The sequence below is a fragment of the Podarcis erhardii genome, assembly GCF_964252035.2.
Source record: "Podarcis erhardii genome assembly, chromosome: 7".
NCBI lineage: Eukaryota > Metazoa > Chordata > Lepidosauria > Squamata > Lacertidae > Podarcis > Podarcis erhardii.
In genome coordinates, this window is record NC_138511.1 from 34,820,187 (window position 1) to 34,846,000 (window position 25,814).

A 25,814-nucleotide genomic window follows, 5' to 3' on the forward strand; every position below is an offset into this window, starting at 1 on the left:
TAGAAGCAAAGCATTTCCTCTGCCACTAAGCAATGGCCCTTTGTAAGCATTCATAAACAAATGTTTTCAATATAAGCAGCGTAATGAGAGGTGCTGAGGAATAATCTGAAAGTGTGTGTTTCTTTGAAGCATACTCAGTACTCAGATTTACTACAATCTTAGACGAGTTTAGAATTACAGAGAAGAGCACATTATTTCCTAACTTACTTTCCTATAGCGCTTTCAGATAATTATTATTTCTAGAGAAAGTAATTCAAAGGACTAAGACAGAACTAATGAGGCACTCCAGATTTGAACAACTGAAAACAAGAATCTACTTGTGTTGGCTACACATCAAAGGTATTCCCAAATGAAAACACTCATTTGGTAAGTATTTCCAGAATCAATAATTCACTCTTGCAGGTTTCGGGCTCCAAAATAACAATAATTTTTGGATGATGTGGGTGTAGGTGAGGAAGTGCTAGAATTAAGTGGTTACCCAACTTGCTAGAATAAAATAGAAGTTTAACCTCTTACCTACCGTGTCATGTGAGATCCAGCTAACTTCCTTCTCCCGTTCAGTCCAAGAATGAAGTTCTTTTAACAAACAACTTTTCCATGTCCAAAAGTTTTAACAGTTGCCAGTGTAATTAGTCCAAAGGTTCGTTTTGATTGCAGATGCACGATGTTCAGTTGTGCATGAGGGCTCTCCAGATCAAGACCTTGAGATCCCTTCACCCCCTTAAGAATTGCATGACAAGGCTGTTGCCCCTGGTGACATAGCACAGCTAGGAATAATTAATTTCCCCAAGATTTGTCAGACTTCTGATAGCTGAGATGGTTGGTTCATGTCTGCATTTATTTATTTCTGGATTAAAATGGGAGTTCTGGTTGAAGGAAATGGGTAACCTTGGAGAAGGCAAAGGGATTGAAAATGTTACCCCTTAAGAAGAGCCCTGGTGGATCAGATCCAAAGCCTACGTAGTCCGGCATCCATTTCCCATGGTAATCAATCAGATGTAGCAAACAGAAATAAAGAAAAAAATAGAGAGGAGAATCCTAAATTGGGACACTCTACCCTTCAGTAAGAATGAGCATGCTCAATGAGCACAGAATGCTGTTGGACAGGGAACAGAAATCCAGGCAAGGTGTGTTATGGAATGGAGTATCCTGGGAAAGGGCAGAGCTGTAGCTATGGTGGGACTAGCCCAGGGTTTTTGCCCCAGGTGAAGCCTCAAGGGGGCACCATTGAGTTTCCCAGCTTGTGTGCAGGGAAATGCACATGGGGGGGGGTGCCAAACTGGGTCTTTGACCTGTGTGAAATAAAGCCAAGTTTCTCCCCTGGAAAGGGCTACCTGGAGTCCTGAATACTCAATGGGACCTCATTCTATCAAAAACAGTAGCAAAGCAACGACTGACTTTTTGAGAACTAGAGTAATCCATTGACTGCTGCTTTTCCTCATAAGTCAGATTGGGGAGAACTGCGGGTTCTCTGATTCCAGAGCTTTTTAAAAAAGTGCAGCTGTGAGAGAACACTGTGGAACCAGTATAGTTGTAACTAGGAGCTGATTCACATTTCCTAGATCTCAGGGGATCCTTAAATAACACACACTAGTTAGACCGGTAAATCAGTGGTTTGATTCCTGACACCTTCAGAGCCGAGATTGTCTTCTTCTTGAATCCCTGGAGAGCTGCTGTTGGTCAGTGTTGTCTATACTGAGCTAGATGGACTGATAATCTGATTTTGGCCCCGTCAGCACTGTACATTTAAAGCACTATCATACCACTTTAAAGAGCCATAGCTTCCCCCCAAAGAATCCTGGGAGCTGTAGTTTCCTAAGGACACTGAGATTTGCTAGGATGCCCCTATTCTTCTCACAGAACTACAATTCCCAATGTTCACTGAGAAGAGGGATTGAATCACTGAAAACTGCAGCTCTGTGAGAATACTAATGTATAGTATGGATGGGGCACTGGTATCAGGATGCTTCCCAAGTATTCCTTTACCTGCAAATCACCTGTAACTCGTGTTTACTGCAGTCCACATACATCAGAATTGGGGAAACTTTTTTCAGCCCAAGGGCCACATTTCCTTCAGGGCAGCCTTTCAGGGGCCACATGTTAATATTTGGTGGAGCCAGAGGCAAAAGTGGGCAAGGCAATGGGTGCAAATGGTACCTTTGTACAGTGGTACCTCGGGTTAAGTACTTAATTCGTTCCGGAGGTCCGTGCTTAACCTGAAACTGTTCTTAACCTGAAGCACCACTTTAGCTAATGGGGCCTCCTGCTGCTGCCACGCCACCGGAGCATGATTTCTGTTCTCATCCTGAAGCAAAGTTCTTAACCTGAAGCACTATTTCTGGGTTAGCGGAGTCTGTAACCTGAAGCGTCTGTAACCTGAAATGTATGCAACCCAAGGTACCACTGTATAGTATGCTAATTTCAAAACACGCCCCCCCCATTCAGCATCCAGACAAGCAAAAGGCACCATCAAGATTCAAGGGCACATTCTAGACAATAAAAAATTAAAAAATCCCTTTGGGTGTGAAAAACATCTGAGGTATATAGTCTGGGGACAGTTCCAAGGACTACTGTAGTTGGAAAGATCTGTCCCCCAGACCTGAGGTTCCCCATCCCGGGAATAACAAATATGTTAGTCTTTAAGGTGCCACAAAACTCTTCATTTTTAAAATTATTTTTTATTTAAAGATTTTTTTCATAGGTAACAAAAGTACATTCAGCATGTTTTCAAGTCATAGGGTCCTTCATATTGGTCAGTTACAGTGATTTTGAGACATTCTTGTCATAGGCAATGTGGGGTTGAGGGGGGAGAGAAGTTTTTACTGCAATTGAGAAAGAAGGTTACCCCTCCAGACTATAAACTGATGCAACTTTCAAGTGCTGAATGGCATTAGTTGATTGCATCACTTCACACCACAAGCACAGCAACGAGCAAAGCTGTGATAAAATCTCCCAAAGCTTGCAGCATTTCATAATTACTGTCCTTATTCAAAAAAGTGAGCAGAGGAGGCTGAGAGGCTTTTCACAACAAGTGATGCTACAAAGCTTTTTTGATTCACAAGCACCTATTAATCTGGGATGTGCCACTTTGCTGTCATTAATGCAAGAGAGATAAACTGACTAAATGACTTGCCAAACATAATTTCACACATTTCAGAATGTAGATGATGGGGGGGGGGGAGGGGATGGCAAATTTCCAGTGGCATAGCAGCTTCAAAGTAGCCCTTAAGACTCAAGGATTTCAGCTAGCTCTAAATGCACCTGTGCACAATTTATTTTGTTTTCAACCACTGCTTTATTTTCTATATATATTTTAAATATTTGATGGGGTTTTAAGCAAAGGAAATGTTTTATTCATTAAATATATATATATAAAGGCTGCTGTAAAAGATGTAGTCACAAAATATAGTTTATTTACAACAACAAATTCCAGAAATTAAATTTTGTGTGCTGTCCTGACATCTTGTGGATGTAGTAGACACAGCAACAGGGTGGATGACAACCAAAGTATTCAAAGCGGAACAAATATTTCTAGTTTTCAGCTGCAGAATAAGCTGCCTGAAATAAGTCCCTTCCAACATATAAATGGAGAAAACAAGACAAATTTCCCAGGCGGAAATAATGGCCAGGTAGGAAATACTATAACTGAGTTTATGTGATGAATATTTCTATGTTGTTCTGGACTGGCTCAATACATTTTAGTGCTAGTTTTCCTATGCAGGCCTCATGACAGCTGCCCTGTGATAAAGGCAAGGAATATTTGTCTTCATTGATCTAGCCTTCTTCTGGCAGATTCCTAGAAAATCAATCTTAGCTGCAAAGTTTCTAGTTAATACACATGGAGGTTTGAGTTTTTACTATTACTTAAATGCAACCACACTGGTGAGATTAAGCATTCTCTTAACAGTACCATCCTATGCAAGTTTACTCAGATGCGAGTCTCAAACGTTTATTGTCTCCTAAGTGTGTTCAGGATTGCAAGACAAAACAATTAATAAAAAGTGCTTTAAAAGAAAGCATTGTAGACCAAAGTTTGGGGTTTTTTTAGGAAACTTTCAAGTTATGTATCCAGTGCCAGGTGGTTCTATTAAGCTGACTATTTTTCTCCCCACTTAATCGTTTTTATTCGCTTCCTTCGCTTCCTTTGACGACCTAGTTCTCACAGCGCGGGGGAAAAACGGCACAGCGCAGCGCTCCCTGCAGCCTGCAGGGGACAGCGGCGTGCGCGCTTAGCCCTCGCCGGCCGCCGTAGCGCGGCCTGCAAAACGCTCGACGCGCGGCCTTTGCCCCCGCCGAGCCGAGCGCTTCGCCATGGCGTCGTCCCAGTCGTCGGGCGGCAGCGCCATCCAGATCCCGAGCCGGCTGCCGCTGCTGCTGACTCCGGAGGCCGTGCTGCTGCCGGGCTCCACCATGCGCGCCAGCGTGGACTCGCCGCGGAACATGCAGCTGGTGCGGAGCCGGCTGCTGAAGGGCACGTCGCTCAAGAGCACCATCATCGGCGTCATCCCCGACACCAGCGACCCGCCCAGCGACCTCGACGCGCTGCCCCCGCTACACAGGTCGGAGCCCCGCCCACTCTCCCTTCCCGTCGCCACGACAACCGCAGGGAGCCTCTTATCCCCCCGCCCCACCCTCTGTCGCCATGGCTACCTTCCCCTCCTTATCGCGGTGCACCCCCTGTTGTCATGGTAGCTGCCCACCCTCCCAGAGATACGCCCCCTGTCGCCATGGGAACTGTTTCTCACAGTGAGAATCTCACTGCCTGTTAAGGGCCTGGTCTTCGTCGCCATGGCAACCGCGCCCTCTTACTTCCGACGGCCCTCCTTTTCTTGGCCACAGCTATTTCTCCCTCATGTGGCTGGGGAAACCCAGCCATATGGGCGGAGTATAAGTAATAAATATAAATAATAAATGTTGTTATTATTATATGTTGAGTCGTCCGTCCCTGCACTTGCCTTGTTAGCTGCCCACCCTGAGCCACGATAGGAGCATAGGAAGCTGCCTTGGACAGAGTCAGGCCTATTTGTCCCCATCTAACTCTGTATTGCCTACACACTGACTGGCAGCAGTTCTCCGGGGTTTCAGCAGGGGGTATTTCATAGCCCATCCTGAAGATGCCCAGGATTGAACCTGAGACCTTCTGTGTGCAAAGCTGGTTCAAAGAGGAACAGAGGAAGCTGCCTTGTACTGAACCAAACCATGGGCCATCTAGGTCAGTGTTGCCTACACTGATTGGCAGTGGCTCTCCAGGGCTTCAAACACAGGGACTTTCCCAACCATACTGGGAGGCTCCAGGGATTGAACCTGAATCTTTTGCATGCAAGTCATGTGCTCTACTGTGCTCTTTCACCAGCTCTAATCACTCCCTGGCCAATCACTGGGCTGACTTTGCAGCATGACGGTAGTAATTGTACAATCAAAGACACCGCCCTAATACATGCAGATAATTCTGCTGCATTTTGTTACATGTAGAACAATGATATATTACAGTCATTGTCTACATGGACTGGCAGCAGCTCTTCAGGATTTTAGGCACGAGGGTCAGGACATTCCCATGGCACAAGAAATGTGACAATGAGGGAAGAGAAGGTGGTAAGGTAGTGTTGCACTCCTTGGTCTAATAACTCAGTTTTTACAAAATGAATCTTAGCTGCACCTATAGTCAATAAAACTGCTTTCTTTATCAGATGTCTTATGTCTGTCCTGCCAAAGGATCCTAGTGTGGCAAACAATGAAGTGGCTAAAACAATAGTTTTTAAAAACAATGGCAATATAACAACAAAATCGTGAGATTTTGCTCCAATCAAAGTACACGCTTCCTGTTGTGTCACAGCAAGTAATTCATCCTCTTAATGCTTCCAGGATCGGCACGGCAGCACTGGCAGTCCAGGTGGTTGGCAGCAACTGGCCAAAGCCACATTACACTTTGCTGATAACGGGCCTCTGCAGGTTCCAGATTTTGCAGCTGGTGAAGGAGAAGCCCTACCCTGTTGCTGACGTGGAACAGTTGGATCGGCTGGAACAGTTCACCAACAAGTCTACATCCGAGGAGGAATTGGGAGAGCTCTCAGAGCAGTTCTATAAATATGCATTGCAGGTTAGGTGGCTGGAAGTAGGAAATGCTGATCTATAGTGGCTGTTGAGCAAACTGCCCTGGGTGTTGAATGTAGATAGCTGAAAGATTGTCTCATCCCCTTATATACCCAATCAATTACTCTACTCTGCAGGAGAGAGCCTCTTGCAGATACCATGTTATCAAAAGGTCTGTTTTTTCACAATCTGCGCCTGCCCTTTGGAATTCCCTCCTGTTAAATATTAGACCGATGCTGTCTCTGATGTTTTTTGGCTCCTGCTGAAGACCTTACTCTTCCAACTCGCCTTTTAGGTAGAGACACTTCCCAGTCTGCATCTGTACTGGAATTGCTTTTAGATGTTTCAGTTGTTTTGTAATTTGTGTGTTTATTGCCCTGGCTTCCATAGGGAGGAAGGGCAAGATAAAAACTTTGTACGTATTATGTTCTCATTTTCTATTTTTATGTTGTGAACCACCCTATGATATTTGACTGAAGGGTGGTATAGAAATTTAATAAACAGCAGCAACAATTTTATTATTTGTACCCCGCCAGTCTGATTATAGAGGAAGGACTTGTAGTTCACTGGTAGACCACATGCATTGGGGGCTTGGTATCTCTAGTTAACAGCATTTCAGCCTCAGGTAGCAAGGACAGAACTAAGCAGGAGAGCTGCTGCCAGCCAGAATGAATAGTATTTGTCTAGGTAGACAGGTGCTCTGAAGCTGTGAAAGAGAGATTCATTATATGTGTCTACTCTCCAACTATAATTGGATTTCTTCCTATACACATAAAAAGGTGTCATCATGTTCATGAGGCTGCCGGTAGGTGACCACACTAACTGTGGCAAGAGGGGAGAGACTTTGGGTGGGGGAGTGTGGTATAGAAGGAGGGTGCTTGGTCAGCTGTTGGGGATGGGCGTAGGGCGTAGGCTGAGTTGGTGAGTAGAATAAGCAGGGGCAGTAACTTCTTGTTAATTATGCTTTTGATGATATTCAAAACCACCACTTCTGGTTTTGTGGGCCCAACAAGCACCATTTTTGCTTTTGCAAAGTTCTCTATAAAAAAAAACCCTTAACAGGAAGAGGGACTCATGTGGAGGCAGTTTAAGAAGTGATGGGAAAATTCAGTACAACTGATTCCTTGTGTGGTATGTGGTGACTTACCTCGCCCCTCATGCTGTTAAGGTTCTCGTTAGTCCTTTGCTGGGAATCCTTTTGGACACCTAAGGGCTTGCCTACCTGATAATCAGAAACAGAGGCTTGTGTTTCTTTGTTTTGCTGATGCTTTTGGACTCAGCAAAGGAGCACATAAGCTAAGTGCTTCCATACATGGCTTTAAGATGAGGTTCATGCTGGCAGGGCTGTAGGGCTTGCTGCAAGCTACTGCTTGCCCTGAGTAATAGATGTGCATGTTATGCAAAGCGAATGAACTCCTGAGGATAATTGCATCAGAAAGACAGTCAAATTGTACAGCAGAAAAGCCCCTCAAGCTCTTCTTGAGTCAGCAGTGCTGACAGACTTCTTGATGCCAATCATCCTTCTTTGTTCAGGTAGATCCATGGAGGAGATTTGCCTGAAGACAAATGGTTTTTTTAAACTGCTGCAATTGAGAAAGTTTCAGACAGATTCCTTTCTGAGCTGTGTAATGGTATAGGTTTGTGCAGCTTATCGAAAATGATATCTGTTCTGAAAATTCACTATATGTTTTTTTTCTTTCTTTCTATGACGAAGCTGGTTGAGATGCTGGATATGTCAATCCCTGCAGTGGCTAAACTGAGACGCCTGTTAGACAACCTGCCTAGGGAAGCTTTACCAGATATATTAACCTCCATCATCCGCACCAGCAACCAGGAGAAGCTTCAGGTAGGGTGTGCGGCCTTTGCACAGACTGAACAAAGAAAAAGAGTGTCTCCTGTTCTAGCCAACTCTGCTCAGTTTCCAAGTGTTCCATCTATCAAAAGGATGAATATGCTGGCACAGAAATAAATGCCTTGAGCCCTTTGCCATAAATAAAAAAAAATGTATAAACCATCACAGTGTGTAGTTTTGGTGATAAAGTGGTTTATGCCTACATCCTGAAAACCACACTGTTCTCATACATTTTGACATGGAACATCCGTTCTAAACTTATGTCTTTGGCAAACACTCCCTCTCCCTAGTACTGTGGGCCCAATTCTATGGAAATCCCAGCTGAGGCCAGACAGCCTCCCTCCCTACTGAACTTCCAGTGCCTATTGAATGTTTTTTCTTATTCCCGCAGGCATTTTAAATTGTAGCGTGATCTTACAGTTTTAACTGATTTATATTTTTGTGTTGTAAACCATTGGACAATTGGAGTTAAGCAATGCATAGTTTATAAAGAAATAAAAGTGGATTTGTTCTGTACATTAAGTATAGCGCATTTCTTTTAGGGTCATGGGTTATAGGTTTTTCTGCTTCTTTAGGGGAAGTCTGGCTACCCTACCACTAGGAATGGCGAATATGTAAAGTGCATGTGGAAGGCCCTAGGTTCAATCTCCAGGTAAAGCAGGGGAACCTGTGGGCCTCCAGGTGTCTCTGGACTAGTAACGCCCATCAGCCCCAGCCAGTATAGCCAATAGGAAGGGATTATGGGAGCAGTCCGGCAACCTCTGGCATGCCACAGCTCCCCCAGCCCTGCACTAGGAAGACACACAGTGGCTAAACTCAGAGATACACATGAGATTAAAAAACAGAATCAGCAGACAGGACAGGTTTTCATTTCAGCATCTCCATATTACAACGTGGCTTCCTTGCTCCTTTATCCCAGGAGAACATCCTTGCAAGCATTCCGATACGTTCCTTGAAGCTAACCACCTGTTGATTTTTCCACACACATTTCAAATAGAGCAAATGTATTTTGTGGGAGAGAGTCTGCAAACTGTAGTAGGTGAGGAAAAACACCTATGATGTTGTGCCTTTCTGTTAGATTTTAGATGCTGTTGGGCTGGAGGAACGGTTCAAGATGACCATACCATTGCTTGTTAGGCAGATTGAAGGCTTGAAACTGCTTCAGAAAACTAGAAAATCCAAACAGGATGATGACAAGAGGGTAATCTCTCAATTATTATAATTAAATAATGTGTTTTAAGGCTTTTGTATGGAGGCTGACATAACGTTAGAGTAGGTGATAAAGACAAAAGCATTATTAAATGTATTTTATGAAATATTTATTTATTTTCCATCGGCATTTATCAGCTGGTCCCAGGGTGGGTTACGTACACCTGAATATAAAGCCATGTGATTTTTATCAGATCACTAAGCCAGCAGTTAAAACATCCTTAAATAGCAACAATTTTAGCAGTTAATTTTTAGCAGGTCATTATTATGGTTTTTCCCAGTGATGATTTTTGTTTTATTATTGTGTGGACCGCTTTAATATTTATTTTTGTGAATGAAAAGTGGTATAGGAATCTTTTAATAAAGTGAATAAATGAATTGGGTAAGTGGTTGCTTAGTGCAGTAGCCACAAGCTCACACAGAGAAAGTTCCTGCTATCTTAGAGCCTTTCAAACTTTGTAGGTTGTGGCGATACGTCCCATTCGAAGGATCACCCACTTTCCAGGCACTGCTGAAGATGAGGAGGAGGATGAAGACCACAACGATATTGTTATCCTTGAAAAGAAAATTCGAACCTCCAGTATGCCTGAGCAGGCTCTAAAAGTGTGTGTAAAAGAGGTAAAGAGGTAGGTAGTTTATTTAGATTCTGAAGCTCTAAGTTTGTAACATTGTTTTAAAATCTGATTTTAAAATCTGTTTTACAATCTTTGAAGCTATTACTTGACTTCTCATGTTTTCTGTATTCTTGAATACCACACTTTTAATACGGCATAATCCAGCCTTCCGAAGTCAGTGACCTCCAGCTGTTTCAGACACCAGTTTCCATCCACCCCAGCCAGTGTGGCCCATGTTCATGGTTTACAGATGTTGTAGTCCAAATCATCTGGAGGGAACCACACTTATGACTGATAAATTGTACTTGAGAGAAGAGGCAAAATCATGGGAACACAAAGTGTTGGAGATATAGAATCAGTGGTGAACCCAGTAATTGTGGCTTTAAAAGCAGTTAACATGTGCAGCACAGTTGGAAGTGAAGCTTAGCATGTTCAGATTACTTCCTAGGATTTTAAAATACAGAACTGATGAGCGCACATCTTTAGGAACAAATATGCTTAAGTTACATATTTCAGTTTTATCTGCCCTTCTAGATTAAAGAAAATGCCTCAGTCAATGCCAGAATATGCCTTAACTAGAAATTACTTGGAACTGATGGTGGAACTGCCATGGAGCAAAAGTACAAAAGGTAAAGGGAGTCTTCTGGGCTTCCATAGACTACTACAAATTGTTTGAAAAATGCAAAGGGAGGGAATATTGGTGGTGTTACCAGGGTTATACATTATTGTGGCTATTTGACCAGCAGAGATGCTTAAGCTTGGCGTTTAAACACAATTAACGTTTGGTCAACAGATCGCCTGGATATCCGTGCAGCCAGGATTCTTCTGGACAATGACCATTACGCTATGGAGAAGTTGAAGAAGAGGGTGTTGGAGTATTTGGCAGTCAGACAGCTTAAGAACAACTTGAAGGGCCCGATCCTTTGCTTTGTGGGACCTCCTGGGGTTGGAAAAACTAGTGTAGGAAGATCCGTGGCAAAGACTTTGGGCCGAGAGTTCCACCGAATCGCCCTCGGCGGAGTGTGTGACCAGTCCGACATCCGAGGACACAGGTATCTTTAGTGCTTCGTTTGCTAACTGCTGATTTACAAACCACAGATGAGTGTTCAGGTTGTTCCCAGCTCTTCCCCCCCTCCTTTTTTTTTTTTTTTTACCTTGACATCAGTGTTGTCTTCCCAATGGGGAAAAACACTTCAGCTCATGCATTACAAACAGCCTTCTCCAACCTGGTACCCTCAAGGTGTTTTGGACTATAACTTTCATTAGCCCCAGCCAGCACCACTCTGCTAGTTGGGTCTGATGGGAGTTGTAGTCCAAAGCATCTGGCTCAGGTTATGGAAGTCTGCTTTGCTACATACATCTCCCCCCCCCCCCCGCGCTCTCCACAGGGAGCAGTCTCTGCAGCAGGGGAAAAATTAATGGTCAGCATCCTTAAACTCTGCTACAAACGGTCTTAATTTATAGTGCAATCCTTGCAAGTTTACTCAGAAGCAAGCCACACTGTTTTCAGTCGGAGTTTTCCCCTAGTGGGTGTGTTTAAGACTGCAGCCTTAGGTAAGTTTTGTTGAACTCAACTGGATTTACTTCTGAGTAGATACACATAGGATTGTGCTGTTAATTTCCTTTTGTAGAAATGGGGAACAATTTTAATTGGGAGGCTGAAAATGAATCTTAAATGTCTCAGGAGGGTTGGGTGTTTCTTTGCATGTAAATATAGATGCAGATAATATTATTTATTTATAGTGGGGTACACAAAGGCAGTATTCAAAAACAGCATCTGTTCATCCTATTTAATCTTTGGAAGTTGCGCCTCATTTGATATATTGTATCCCACCCTCACTGGGAGACTTTGGTATGCACTTGTCCGGAGTCAGTGTTCGGAAGTGACTGGCGATTGTGACGAAACTGAATTCAGGAGTGTATGGAAAGGTGGGTGAGATACTTGGAAGTGAGTCCTGCCACCGAAACAAACAAATGATAGCCAACTAGTCAGATGGGTTTTGACAGATTGATTCAATTTAAATATGCATGTGACTAAAAAAAAACACAGTTCTGAAAGGTAAATGGGCATAACTTTGTGTTTAAAACTCCTTTGTGCATGCATATGTTGCAGGAGGCCCTTCTCCGAAGAGGCATCCCCTTTTGTGGGTGACATTGAAGGGGGGGTGCCTCTTATAAGATGGTTCCCTTCCACCTGCAGTTTATAGAACATGGCTGGGCAAACTAAGGCCCGGGGGCTGGATCCGGCCCAATCGCCTTCTAAATCCACCCCAGGGACGGCCTGGGAATCAGCATGTTTTTACATGAGTAGAATGTGTGCTTTTATTTAAAATGCATCTCTGGGTTATTTGTGGAGCATACGAATTCCTTTCATTCCCCCCCCAAAAAAAATGTAGTGTGGCCCCCCCGCAAGGTCTGAGGGACAGTGGACCTGCCCCCTGCTGAAAAAGTTTGCTGATCCCTGTTATAGAACTCCCTTTCTTTAAAAAAACAGTGTTGATGGCAATGATGATGATTTATATATTGCCTTTCATTTCAAAAATAAATACCTACGGTATGTGGTTCCAGGATTATGGAGAGCCCTGAAGAAGGCTAGGCAGGAACCAGCTTTAGGACCAAGTTGTAGTGGCTAGTAGTAGAGGAATATACCCTCAGGGTGTTTGGTAATGGGCCATTAAGAAACCATCAAGCAAAAAAGAGTAGCGGAAACATATTTGCTACAGGAGATTTGAAGGTGGTGATTGACTGTCTGCAACAAGTTGTGACAACTGCCATTCTGTACTTTGTTGGAATGGGACACTTCAAATGAACAAATAAAATTTAGGGCTTTGCCAAAGTTGCCTAGCAAATTGAGATTTATGTTCAAGAAAATGATTTGGAAAAGCATACATCAAAATGTGTTCTTCCTGTTTAGTCATATATCTGGGGCCTGTTAGAATACAAATTCCTGAATTTACTGTGGGTAGTTTCTTGGGAAATGGTGTGTTTATGCAACATGAAAAGGCAAATTTTACCAAGCAATGGAAGGTCCTTAGTCCTTCCCCACATAGACTTTCAAAATGGCACTGTAGGCAGTCCTGCATACATTTTTGTGCAGTTTTCATGACCTGGCCCACCTGCTTCTTCCATGCATTTAAATTAAGACACCAAGACAGAACATCCGCCAGTTGATTGCAAATCACTCCGCTTCAGGTTAGCTTTGTTAGGCTCTTTTCACAGCTTCCACTACCTGTTATAATTGGATTAATACAATAGGCCCGGACAGCACAATTAGTCATTGCAACCTCCTGTGTGTGTTTGAGGAGGCCTCCTGCACAATCTGGGCATTGTGGAATATACTTCGATGTTTCTAGACGTCCAAATACAGCATATTCCTTAGCATGCTAAACGTGGGAGTGGCCAAGCGCCCCCCCCCCCCAGGGACTGACTTGCTGTTGTTACATATATCAAGCACTAAATCTAGGTGATATGATGTTCTCATCCCCTGTTGGCCATTGATGTGGGGCTGAAGCAGGCAAACCTGACAGTATATATATCTCTCTGCTGTTGACAGTGCTCTACCAAAGTGGTAACAGCATGCTGCTGTTCACGTGGAAACCACTAGAGGTTGTCCAATGTTTAGGAAGTGTGCAGGGAACATATTTTTATGAAGAGAGTGGCAGCTTGGACTTCCAGCTGAAGCCTTCTAGTTTCAGAACACATGCTAGCAAAGTTTTAAGAGAGCACAGTGCAATAAATAGCTCCCCACCTTTGTGTCCCCACAAAGGACTTGTGGCTCTTTCTGGGAGTTCTCATCTCCCACCTCCACATGTATCCTTTTGGGTTTCGGTAAAGGTAAAGGTAAAGGGACCCCTGACCATTAGGTCCAGTCGTGGCCGACTCTGGGGTTGCGGCGCTCATCTCGCTTTATTGGCCAAGGGAGCCGGCGTACAGCTTCCAGGTCATGTGGCCAGCATGACTAAGCGAATTCTATGACTAAGCCAACTCTCTTCCAACTCTATGATTCTATGATTCTATTATGTCAGGAGTGCTCTGATGGTGTTTCCTGCTTGGCAGGGGGTTGGACTCGATGGCCCTTGTGGTCTCTTCCAACTCTATGATTCTATGATTCTAAGCCGCTTCTGCCGAACCAGAGCAGCGCACGGAAACGCCGTTTACCTTCCCGACGGAGCGGTACCTATTTATCTACTTGCACTTTGACGTGCTTTCGAACTGCTAGGTTGGCAGGGGCAGGGACCGAGCAATGGGAGCTCACCCCATTGCGGGGTTTCGAACCGCTGACCTTCTGATTGGCAGGTCCTAGGCTCTGTGGTTTAATCCACAGCGCCACCCGCGTTCCTCTTGGGTTTCGTTAAGCCCCCTTAAAAAAATGTTCAGCTTTAAGAGCAGCAAACAATTTTGAGTCTGCTGTTGGGGGATGGCAGGAGAAGACTTTGTCGCTTCACTGTGCACCATTGATCTCTTCACAGCAGTCTCTGGCTTGTGACCCAGTGCTCTGACAGCACCAGAATTCCTCTTTAGAACTGAGTTTGATAAGCAGCAAGACCAGCTGATACCCTTCGACCTGTTTTTGTTATGTGTGTCACTCCTGCGCAAAGCTAGCCTCTAGGAAAACCCAGCTGATTCTGCCAAAAGTGAAAGAAGAGTTGCCAGAGGCATGCCAGTGCGTTGTATTTGGGGAAGGACTTGTAGCTCAGTGTTAGAGGAGATGCTTTGCATGCAGATGATCCAGGTTCAGTCCGCGGCATCTGTTTGGAACCCTGGAGAGAAGTTTACATGTTTAGGAGCTGAGCTAGGTCTATCCGTGTAGTGAGCTAAGTGCACCAGTGATCTGACACCAGCATAAGCCAGATTCCTGGAAGTGTTGGGATAGTTCTCAAGCAAAGCTGGGTTGAAATCTGTACTCAGCTGTGAAATTCACTATGTGGCCTTGGGAAAATTACTCTCAGCTTCAATTATTTCTCAGGATTATTATGGGGATAAAATGGAGGGGCTGGGAAGAAATCGTGCACATTGCCCTAAATTTCTTGGAGAAAAGGTGGGATATAAACAAAATAAATAAAGTAAAAACAAAGTGTTTATTCCCTCATCCGCTAATGAAGACATGATATCTGCTTGCTTTCTCCTTGCTCTCCCTCTTTTGTGTAAAAGATAGGTTGGATCTTCACTGAGTTAGCATTTTTGATGAGGTCTATTCCTAAATCTGCACTGTGAATGACAGTATCAACAAGGAAATGAGAGCTCTTTATAGCATTGTGTTGCACAGAAGTTGTGTGTGTGTGTGTGTGTGTTTTTAAGTACCATCTCATGTGATATTCAGATATGGAAAGAAGGGAACACCCAGAACTTGCCATGTAAGGGCAGCTCACGTGCTTAGAGTTTGCCGTGCATGTGAATCTGCCTTCCATTTGGGCTCCGAGGATTCACTACTGTTTTCCATTCTGCAAACAAAGTTAGTCTCATAATAGAGAACCCAAACTGACACTTTCCAGCTGTCCTTTGCTTTCGCTGGGCAGCTGTTCCGTGCTTGTGTGTGAAAAGTTTGCCCCATCATGTTAGAGACCAAGCTTATTTGGGAAAATAGAACTGGCGACAGCTTCAGAATTTCTGCTTCATTCTTAGCATATATCTTCCTTCTTTAAAAAGAAATACTCTGGGGGCAGATTTAGAGGCTTTGGAAGAAAGCCACACAGTCAGGCATCTCCTTATTTGGCTGGGTAAAAGTGAAATCAGCATAGGTTAATTAAGATACAGATCAAGTCCACTGTGCCAATATATTAAGACTCCTTATTTAAATTTCTGATTCAACAAATCAGCTTTGTATAAACGTAGAAGATACATTTTTATCCCACCCTGCCTCTAAGGAGACCTCTTACAAAATTGCTATTTCCCCTTCCTAAATGGTTATCATCGTAACAATCCTGCGAAGTAATTTACACCGAGAGACAGAGAGCCTGTGTCTGGCCCAAGGTAACCCATGGTTTAGCAAGGACTTTAACCCAGATCTCCCTGGTCAAGGTCCAACCCTGTGTCCACTGCATCCTGCTGACTTTCCAGGAACACAGTTCTATTGATGTTAAGCACTTTGAAGTCCCATTGATTTTTTATTTTTTGTGGAACTGACTTAAGGGAGCAAATTCCTTTGAACTTGTGTGTGCTAAAGTTGTTCTGTGAATGACTGCCAATGGGCCCACTGTTCATCTGTCTTCCGCCCACCCCCTGTACACCCCCTTTAGGCCTACCCAACCTTCTCGCTTTTCATGGTGCAGATATTTCCAAGGCATTTGTTATTCTTAAAAGCTGCAATAGGCAGCAGCAATACGTGAATAGTGATCAGGATCCTTCCCACTGGGTGGTTGATGGTAGACTTGTCCTGTGATGGGGAGGGGAGCTGTCCAGCTGGAGCAGACTCTCAGGCTGGCTTCGTTTGTCTCACCCCCCAACCCTTTTTACTTGTAGTTCACCGTGATGTCCAAATCAAGCAAGCTACAGAGAGTTTCTCTACAAACCAGAAACTGAAAACAGTAATTTGAAGTGGGTTTTCAGATTTGGTTTGGTGGTAAATAATAGCTGTATCCATACTTTTCCCAGTTTGGATGCCCTGGCAAATGGTGTTTACCACTAACCAGGAAACGGAGCAGGGAATTGGTATGGAGACAAATGGAGAGAATGAACCCCCAGCACATTCCTACAAACCAAACCCTGGTTTAGTCATAACATCTGAATCAGGCCAATGTAGTGCTTTAATATGGCTAGAGTAGTACCAGTCTTCAAGATTAGAATAATTACAGGCAGAGAGAGAGAGAGAGAGAGAGAGAGAGAGAGCTGATGCCATCCATTTATGGAGATCTCTTGCAAATAAGAGTGTCATTACAGGCTACTGAGTCTAATTCTGATTACTATTGTTTTCCAGATCAAAGAATTCCCACCTCCATGCAGAAGCAGAAACTAAATGATTTTGCTTTGAGCTTAGAAACTTGCTCACAGTTTGTTCCTTTAAATTGTCTAAATGTATTAAATACTTTTATTTATTTTGGAGAGACAGTGGAAATATTAGAGTTTGGATGCAGTGTGGGTGAACAGTTTATTTTTTCATTGGGAATAGTACCAACATGAAGATTCCAAGCAAAGGTTTTTGGTGTGTGTGTGTGGTTGTAAACAGCCAGGCCAGTGCAGAAAGAAACCTATTTCCTTATTGCTTGACATTTTCCAGGACTCACCATGGCAAGGGAGGTGGTGGGAGGAGGGAGGAGGCAGAGCACTGAGAATCCAGGGCCCGAGGGAAGGGTGAGTGAAGAAGTCATGGGGATCATGCCTCTGCCCCCTTAGTTTCAACGCTGGAGGCTGAAGCTTCTCTCCAGCTACTTGATATTCAGGCGAAATGTTTTGCTGATTAAGGGCCTTTCCCTAACAATGCTCCACGAATGCTATTTAAAAACTTTTGATTCATAGGTGCCTTGAGCAGTATCTGGGCAGTAGTAGGAGGAGAATCATCAAAGGCACCGCGGTATCATGTAAAACTCCTTGAGGGTTGTGTGACACTGGCTAATTTAGCAGCGATGAATTTGAAATAGAAGGACTAGGTGCAGAGCTTGCCGTGTGCCTGCTCACCTGGGGCTAGTAGCAGGGGCGTCCCTCCTTTCAACTCTGCCCCTCCCTTGTTTTGGATTTCTACACCCCCTGTTGGCTCCTCCCTGCAGGCACAGCTTCCACTTTTTCTGTTGGCGCACATCCAAACCAGGAAATATGGTTCATGGCTTCTAAAAGATCCCAAATGGGAAACCATAGTTTGAAGTTGGCTTCCAGGTTTCATTGGAAGCCATTAAACACCTTCTCAAGCCAGACATAACAGGGCAGCTCACTGTGACTTCCTGCCATTTGTTTCCCTATTTGTTCAAAAGGTGTAGGGAGCCATATGCATGTGTGTGTCTGAAGCTTCTTTGTATTTTGGCTTTGGTTGATTTTAAACATCAGAACACAGCCAATATCTAAATCAGCCTTCTGCAACCTAGAGCCCTCCAGACGGACTGCAGCTCCCATCAACTCCAACCAGTATGGCTAATGGTTGGGGACGAAGGAGAGCAACAGGTTGCAGAAGGCTGATGATTATCTGATTGGGGTTTTTTGGGTGACTTTGGAAAGAGAACATAAAACAATTTGCTTCCAATTTGCTGTTCCGTATTTCAACCTCATCCCTTGCTCCCCACAAGGCGCACCTACGTTGGCAGCATGCCTGGGAGGATCATCAATGGCTTGAAGACTGTTGGGGTTAACAATCCAGTGTTCCTGCTCGATGAGGTTGACAAGCTTGGAAAGAGCCTGCAGGGGGATCCTGCGGCTGCTTTGCTTGAGGTAAGAAGTAAAACGAGCTCCTTCTCTGTTGCATGTAGCTCACCTTTTTCTTCAGATCAGCTGTCTAATTCTGAGCTTGACAAATGGAGATATCATTTTTCCTGATCACAGTGTAGGGCTTTTGGAGATGGAAATAACACTGGACAAAAAAATAAGAAAGCCAATTCCATTTGTGTATGTGGAGCCATCAGTTGCTTAATAACTGTGGTATTTAATGATTAAGAGCATAAGAAGAGCCCTCCTGGATCAGACCAAAGTCTGTCTAGCTCAGCATCTTGTTTTCCCCTCAGTTACCAAGTACAGTGGTACCTCGGGTTAAGTACTTAACTTGTTTGGGAGGTCTGTTCTTAACCTGAAACTATTCTTAACCTGAAGCACCACTTTAGCTAATGGGGCCTTCTGCTGCTGCCGCGCCGCCAGAGCACAATTTCTGTTCTCATCCTGAAGTAAAGTTCTTAACCTGAGGTACAATTTCTGGGTTAGTGGAGTCTGTAACCTGAAGCGTATGGAACCTGAAGCATATGTAACCCGAGGTACCACTGTAGATGCATTAGCAGGGAGTGAACAAGAACCATCTCATGTTGTTTTGTCCCCAGGTTCTGGTAGTCATAAAACTGTTGTATTAACAACTGGGGATTTGTGTGCTTCTGCATCAAAAACTAAAGTAGTGACTTGCTTTTTGACAGCATATTAATCTGAATGTTTGATATGGGCTTCAGATCCAGGGTAAAGGGAAACTCCGGTTAGCCCCATTGCTGTTAACATCAGGAGTCAATGGCTTAACTACCATTAAGGGGGTGGGGGTGGAGATTTGCTCCAGGTAAAGGGGGTGCTGTAGGGACAGGGGCATATAGTCAGGTCACATCTTAATGTGCATAAACTTACTGAGACCTCTGGGTATGGGGTGGTATATAAATTCATTTTTTAAAAAAATAATAATACACAATTTCAACTGTATGCCCTTGGCTGCATCTCCATTCCAGGATCTATTCCAGCCATTTTGATCTGCCATGCTTTCTCTCTCTGCCCTTCTCCGTCCTCCTCCCTTGCAGGTGGAGGAGTGAGGAGAGGCAGTGGGTACACCAGGAAAGGGTGTCCCAGTGGAGCTTGCCAGACAGTAACCAGCCATGAAAAGGTCATTTTGGCAATACACAATTTTCACATAGGCATGCTACCCTTGGAACATAACCCCATCATATGAGGCGACTCGACTGTGTTCTTGAGGCTGGTTTCCAGTCCTTTAACCAAGTTTAACATGAAGCCAGTGTTGCATCCATATGTTGGGCCCTGTGTGTTTGAAGAGCTATTGAAAGTAAAGTGGCTGCTTTGTTTCGATATGTGTGTGTGTGTGTGTGTGTGTGTGTGTTATGATGATATCAGAGATACTTTCTGGAATGTTGAGATTGGTAGCTATTTTGGAGCACTGAGATAATAAAACAACAACACAAGGGAGAGTCCTTGGGCAGCTGCTGGATCCTTCATCTGATTGCCGTGGGACTAGCTGACATTCTTACAAAAAGGCATTTTTATTTATAACATGCAACAACAGGAAGGAAGTCAGGCAGAACGATCCGGCTCCATTTGCAGAATGGCAAATGCTTTGCCGTGGCAGAGGCTGTGCAAAGGAATTTGTCTTCATATAGTATGGAGATCCCCAAGCGCTGTGACTGCATTGTACTAGTACTGTGGCAAAACTCTTGTTTTTTTAGTGTGACTGAAGACAAGAGAAGGCCAGCTTTGTGTAACCTGGGGTTGCTACCTAGCTTTGGATGATTGTTAGTTTGATTGTGAATGAAACGATTTTATGATTACAATCTCAAGACATCCCTGAGTTTCTTTTATCCTTAAAGCTTCCCAGGGCAGGTTAACATGGGCTGGGCCTGGTGTTGGGGAAACTTGTGACCCTCCAGATCTTGCTGGACTGCAACTCCCATCAACGTTCTTACTGGTGCTGATGGGAGATGGAGTCCACCATCAGCTCAAAGTTCCATGCCTCAGGCTGGGCCATTCCTTAAATTGTGCTGAAATATTTCTCACTGAGGAACAAATTCGTATTCTAGGGCTGAAGAAATGTTTCATTTTGTAGACACCAGCATTGAACAAGATCCCCCAGATATGTTGGCACCAGCATTGCCTGGGGCTCCTTTTTTTCCAACCCTCTGTGATAAAACAAATATTCCCTGCCTTATACACTGGAGGGAGAAAGACCCAGTTTGTCCATTGCTGGGTAATGTTGGTAGTTCAGATGGTGGGACTGAGGTGCCGTGTTGCTTGAGCAAAGCAGAACGTCTTCCTATTTCCAGTTACTGTCCATCAACAAGAGAACATTTGTTCTATATTTGGATGACCCCACTGAAGGTCGGAGTAGACAGAAAAGGTTCCAAGTGTGTCTCGATGGAAAACCTTGGTAGGCAGATACGAAGCAAAAAGCAAGTGGGCAGGCCACTAAGTGTTCTTGGGGTTTTTATGTATGTTGTGGAAATGAAGGAGCTTAATTAAAATAGTAATAATAATTTATTTAAAAACTTTAGAAACCACTCTTCCATAAAAGTGCAAAGGTCAGTATACAAAGAAATTTAAAGTTACAAAAACATTATAACACAAACCAATGGTACAGTGAAATCAAAACCATTCAACCAGCTAAAGATAAGGTAATGGTAAAGGTACCCCTGCCCGTACGGGCCAGTCTTGACAGACTCTAGGGTTGTGCGCTCATCTCACTCTAGAGGCCGGGAGCCAGCGCTGTCCGCAGACACTTCCGGGTCACGTGGGAAAGATAAGGTAATACAAAATGCCTAAGCAAATATAAACATTTAACCTCGTGCTGAAAAGAATACAGGGTCAATGCCAGGCATATCTTCCTCTGGAAAGCATTCCGCAATCAGGCGATCCCCAGAGAAAATATCTTTTTCCTTTGCACATAATGTACTTTCCCTAACAATGTAATACAGAAGAGGTTTTTAATACATAAAAACTCTCCCTTTCACCCTTACTATGTATGCTCTTAAGGGACGCTGGTGGCGCTGTGGGTTAAACCACAGAGCATAGGACTTGCCGATCAGAAGGTCGGCGGTTCGAATCCCCACGACGGGGTGAGCTCCCGTTGCTCGGTCCCTGCTCCTGCCAACCTAGCAGTTCGAAAGCACATCAAAGTGCAAGTAGATAAATAGGTACCACTCCGGCGGGAAGGTAAACGGCGTTTCCGTGCGCTGCTCTGGTTTGCCAGAAGCGGCTTAGTCATGCTGGCCACATGACCCAGAAACTGTACGCCAGCTCCCTCGGCCAGTAAAGCGAGATGAGCGCCGCAACCCCAGAGTCGGTCACGACTGGACCTAATGGTCAGGGGTCTCATTACCATTACCATGTATGCTCTCCTTTTTGGTGCTTTTGATCATTTTACATTTTAATCTTCACCAGATATGGTAAGTTTCGTTTATTGACGAAACTGTTGACCAAAACCCCAAGGCAACTCACAGCAATGTACAGAACCCTAGAGTTGCAGGGGTGGAAGGAACCCCAAGGTAATCTAGTCCAGCCCCCTCCAATGCATTTGTTTCAGTGCAAACAATATCTAGGCTGCCACAAACACCCTACCCTTGGCCAAATGACATAAGATAAAAAATGCCACCAAAGGCCTGACGGAATAATGTTTGATGTTCTATCACCAAAGAAGGGTCATCCAGGCATCTTGCAGCAGTTAATACCAGAGCCTGGGGCCATATTGCTGGAGGCCCTTGCGTCAGGACTGGGATGTAGAGGAGGGCTTCCATCCACCGAGGACTGAAGTGTTCAAGCTTTGGTTTCAAATGAGGACATGAAGAGGTTAAGCAATGCCAACAGATGTCTGTTGGAGCTGCCTATTGCTTTCCTACGACAGATGGGCTACCTGCTTTAAATGATGATCCTTCCCAGTCTTACCTGTTGAAATCCAAGCACCATTTTCATAATTAATCCCCCACCCTCTCCTCCACCAGCCGTCAGTGAATGTAACAAGCCTTTTCTGTTAAGCAGGCTGTAGACATTCCTTATAGCTTTATCTCTGATTTCAAAATGGGTCAGCAGCAGCACAAGAAAGAAGAAACTCCCTTAGTAGAAGCTTCCACACTACAGTATTTTAGATTCACGTGGGGTTAAAGGTCCCCCCCCCACTCACTCTCTCACTCATATTTACCTCATTCTTCAATATATATATTTTAAGTTTCAGCAATGAAAGCTAAGTGAGATGGCTTTCTATTCTTGACAAATGTTCAAACTCTCTGTGTGTACGTGTGATATATAATTTTAATTAGCAGCACTCTTCTGGGTCCATAAGTCAAGTCGCTAAAGCAAAAGGGATGTATTCATGCCATAATGGAAAGGATAAATTATCTTGACAGCAGCATGCAATTGCTTGGGCATCACAGAGGTCCTGTCATGTGTTATGTGAGAACTTTTCATGTCAAAGCCACATTGATAATTTATCAAGCGCCAAGCAAGAGCTCTAGAGTTCAAGGGAAGGGTGGTGGAAGAAAGGTGCTAGCTGAGTGTGATGTTGCCGACAGGTGTGGATCACAGAATTCTTTGTAGATGGAGTGAAGGTGATTAAGGAAGGGGAGTTGTGTTGCCTTTCGATACCTAGGAAACCACAAATATCAAGGTTTATATAACAAGAGCTTCATTGTATGATCCTCTGTCTGCCCTTAATTTTAGATAGTGTATATGTTAAGGGGAATGCAAGTTGAGTAGTTAATGTGCACAACAACCAGTCGCTGTGCCCATTCACCAGCCCTCATGGAGAATATGCATATAATCCTTCCATGAAGAGGGAAACATGCACATTTCCCCATCTGTATACATAATCTCCAGCAGGCCTTGGGAAATGTGTATCTATCAGTTGAATTCTGTACATTTTCCAGCTATGGAATAGCCTCGAGGAATGTGCATATCTCAGCTGAATTTTGTACATTCTCTGGGTAACATGCAAATATTCTCCAGTCAATATGCATAGTCTCCACAAAACATGTTTCCCCACTCTGCATTTCTTGTTCAGAAATTGTGCAGCATACACCCCCTGGGCTGCTTCTGGCCCACTGCTTAATTTTACATGGCCAACAACCTACCCTGTCATTGATCAGCCAAGCAGCAGGAAGGGGCAGGAAGGGAGGCCTCCAGATAAATATTAACTTTGTTTTGCTCTTCCGTACTGTTATTAATCTTCAGAAAATTGCCAGCCTGTGCCAGAAATGGCAGTGGGTGGGATCAGAGGTACTTCACACTCCTTCTTCCCCAGCCCTCTTCCCTGCTGAGTAACTCTTCCTCAACATCACATTGTCCTTTCTGCACTGGTCTTTCATCATTTATAGGAGAGTACTGTAGAACTGCCTTCCATTCAAATGCACTATCATATAGTAAAACTAGACTATGCAAGTATCTCACTAACTGAATTAGGTTTGCACACGCAAGCGACTTTCCTTATTTTTTAGGGCAAGAAACTAAAATCAGTTTTCCTTTGAAGCCTTATCTTAATATACAGCCCAGTGTATACGGCATGGACCAACTCAAGGGTTGTCCAACCCGCTCCGAGGCATACAGAAATTAGTGAGTCTTTGTTTTGGTGAAATGGAGGGTGCTCGACTTCAGACATGCTGGAACTCTGCTTCAGCCACACCCACAAATTAAATCCCCCTCCCTCATTACATTAATTACAGGATTTTCTTTTCTATGCTCTGCATGTTCACTTTGAGTGCCAGCCCTACTCCTTCAAGTTCGAATGTTGTTTTGGAATGTAATGGATACTGCAGGCTGCTTTCTGGAAAGCTGTGCTGCTTTTTAGGAAACGGATCTCATTTTAAAGATGACTGGTGCCATGCACCTCCATAAAGACAGTTTGTTTCCTTCATTCAGCATCATTCTGCTGTTTCCTCTGTACTACATTAGTTGGGCTTTTGCCTTCTGCTTTAACTGATGCTTCTGGCAGCAACTCAGGAAAGCAAAAGAAAGCTTGGAAATGATTAAGAAGTTCCTTTCTGCCAACACCGTGAAGAACAGCAGTGCCTTATGAATAGATTTAACGTTTTATTTCAAGTTTTTTGTGTTCCACCTGCCCTTAGGTGGGCATAAGCAGTTGCAGAAGCATGTACGGTAGTGTTTTATCCTGGTGCCCCAAAGCCTGGGATTCTTAGTGCAGTTCTGCACAATACCTGACATGAGGTGGTAAAGTGAGGCGGTAGTATTCTGAGTAGTATCCACTCTGATTACAGGTATATTTTATGTGTGTGTGGATTGCTAATAATCTTGGATGCTCCTTTGCAGAGAAAAACTCCTTATAGTCAACTTGCCTCATAAGAGAACATAGGAAGGCTGGATCAGGCCCAAGCCTATCTAGTCCAGCCTTCTGTTCCCATAGTGGCCAGCCAGACGTCTCTGGTAAACTCATAAGCAAAACATGAGCACAATGTCACTCACTCTCCCATGTTTCCCAGTAACTGGTATTTAGATCCATGGCACCTCTTAATACTGAATACAGTCCTCATGGTTAGTAATAATTAACCAGAGAGAGAATTATGCAGGGAATCTTTAGCCCTCCTGGCGTGCTTGCTGGAGTTGATGGAAGTTTAGCCTAGCATCATCCGAAGGGCCAAAGTTTCCCCACACCTATGCTAAAGCTTCTTCTCCGGTGTATGAATTTACTATGTGCAGGGAATGTTTAATGTGGGAGAGCCTTTGAAAATGTAAACTTGTTGAGGCGTGTACTGAGTGCCCATTCAACACGACAGTGGAGTGTGTCAATGGAACAGAAAAAAGCACCAGTTAGTTTGGGTAGGGTCGGTTCTGTTACTGACAGTATAATGCAGTTTCACAGCTTAGCAGTTACCTACTGGTGTAGTATACAGTCTTTATAGCAGTCTTTCCAGTCTCCTTGCAGGTTTCCAGCACAAACTAGGCTCTGGCCAAAGGCAAGGGCCAAGAGCAAGCTTGCTTCAAACACAAGTATATTTATACTTTAGATCAGGGGTGTCAAACTCAAATTCATCGGGGGGCCGCATCAGCAGTTTGGTCACCCTCAAAGGGCCGGTTGTATCTGTAGTACTATACATCATATGTACTTACAGTACAGGAGAGAAGGGTTCAGGCAGCCGTTGGATCTGTCACATCACAGGATGGCATGCGCTCAATATAAAAACAAGTGGAGGTTTCCTGAATGCATGTAAAGTGGAGGTTTCCTGTGTAGAACAGCCGGCGCCGCTAGAGGGCAGACGTTCTCTGGCTTGTAGGCTGCCGCGCATGCGCTGAAGAGGCAGCTTTCTTGTGTCAAAAAAAGGGGGGGGGAGAATAAAAGGTGAAGGCTGGCGGCCGGCGGCGGCTACACGGGCCACATGACGAGGTCTGGCGGGCCGGATTCAGCCTGCGGGCCTTGTGTTTGACACCCGTGCTTTAGATTGTGCTGAGTCACTCTCACATGCTTAATTGGTTTAGGTTTGCCATATTTCGAAAGGTGGAAATTCGGACACAAAAGTTGTTGAGCAAAATCTCAAAAAAAGAGGAATTTTTTGAGCTGTTTTAACGGAAAGCTGCCAAAATCTACACTGCCAACATGGGTTGCCATATGTCCGGATTTTCCCAGACATTTAAGTGATTCCCACCCAGGCACAGTTTCCGACGGCCGAATCCTGGCTATGTCCAGGAAATTCTGGGTGCATGGCAACCCTAAACTAGTT

The 25,814-nt window shown here is 44.2% G+C and overlaps 1 protein-coding gene and 1 long non-coding RNA gene across 4 annotated transcripts in view; both read left to right on the top strand.

The window, feature by feature from the left end:
- The first annotated feature begins 334 nt into the window (after positions 1-334).
- Positions 335-25,814, top strand: part of LONP2 (lon peptidase 2, peroxisomal) — a 50,388-nt gene continuing 24,908 nt past the window's right edge. Inside the window, exons 1-8 of one of the 3 annotated variants that reach the window (XM_081870204.1) lie at positions 335-366; positions 5,863-6,097; positions 7,805-7,936; positions 9,021-9,143; positions 9,614-9,777; positions 10,300-10,394; positions 10,559-10,817; positions 17,976-18,117. In XM_081870204.1, the coding sequence (XP_081726330.1) occupies positions 350-366; positions 5,863-6,097; positions 7,805-7,936; positions 9,021-9,143; positions 9,614-9,777; positions 10,300-10,394; positions 10,559-10,817; positions 17,976-18,117 (1,167 nt within the window). In that variant the 5' untranslated portion in view covers positions 335-349. Of the gene's footprint in view, positions 367-4,286; positions 4,560-5,862; positions 6,098-7,804; positions 7,937-9,020; positions 9,144-9,613; positions 9,778-10,299; positions 10,395-10,558; positions 10,818-17,975; positions 18,118-25,814 lie in introns of those variants that run through there. The other 2 variants (XM_081870205.1, XM_081870203.1) reach the window with 2 other exon arrangements.
- On the top strand, positions 18,130-19,455 carry LOC309346525. Its single transcript, XR_014158669.1, has 2 exons — positions 18,130-18,406; positions 18,651-19,455. It is a non-coding gene; the product is annotated as an uncharacterized lncRNA (long non-coding RNA).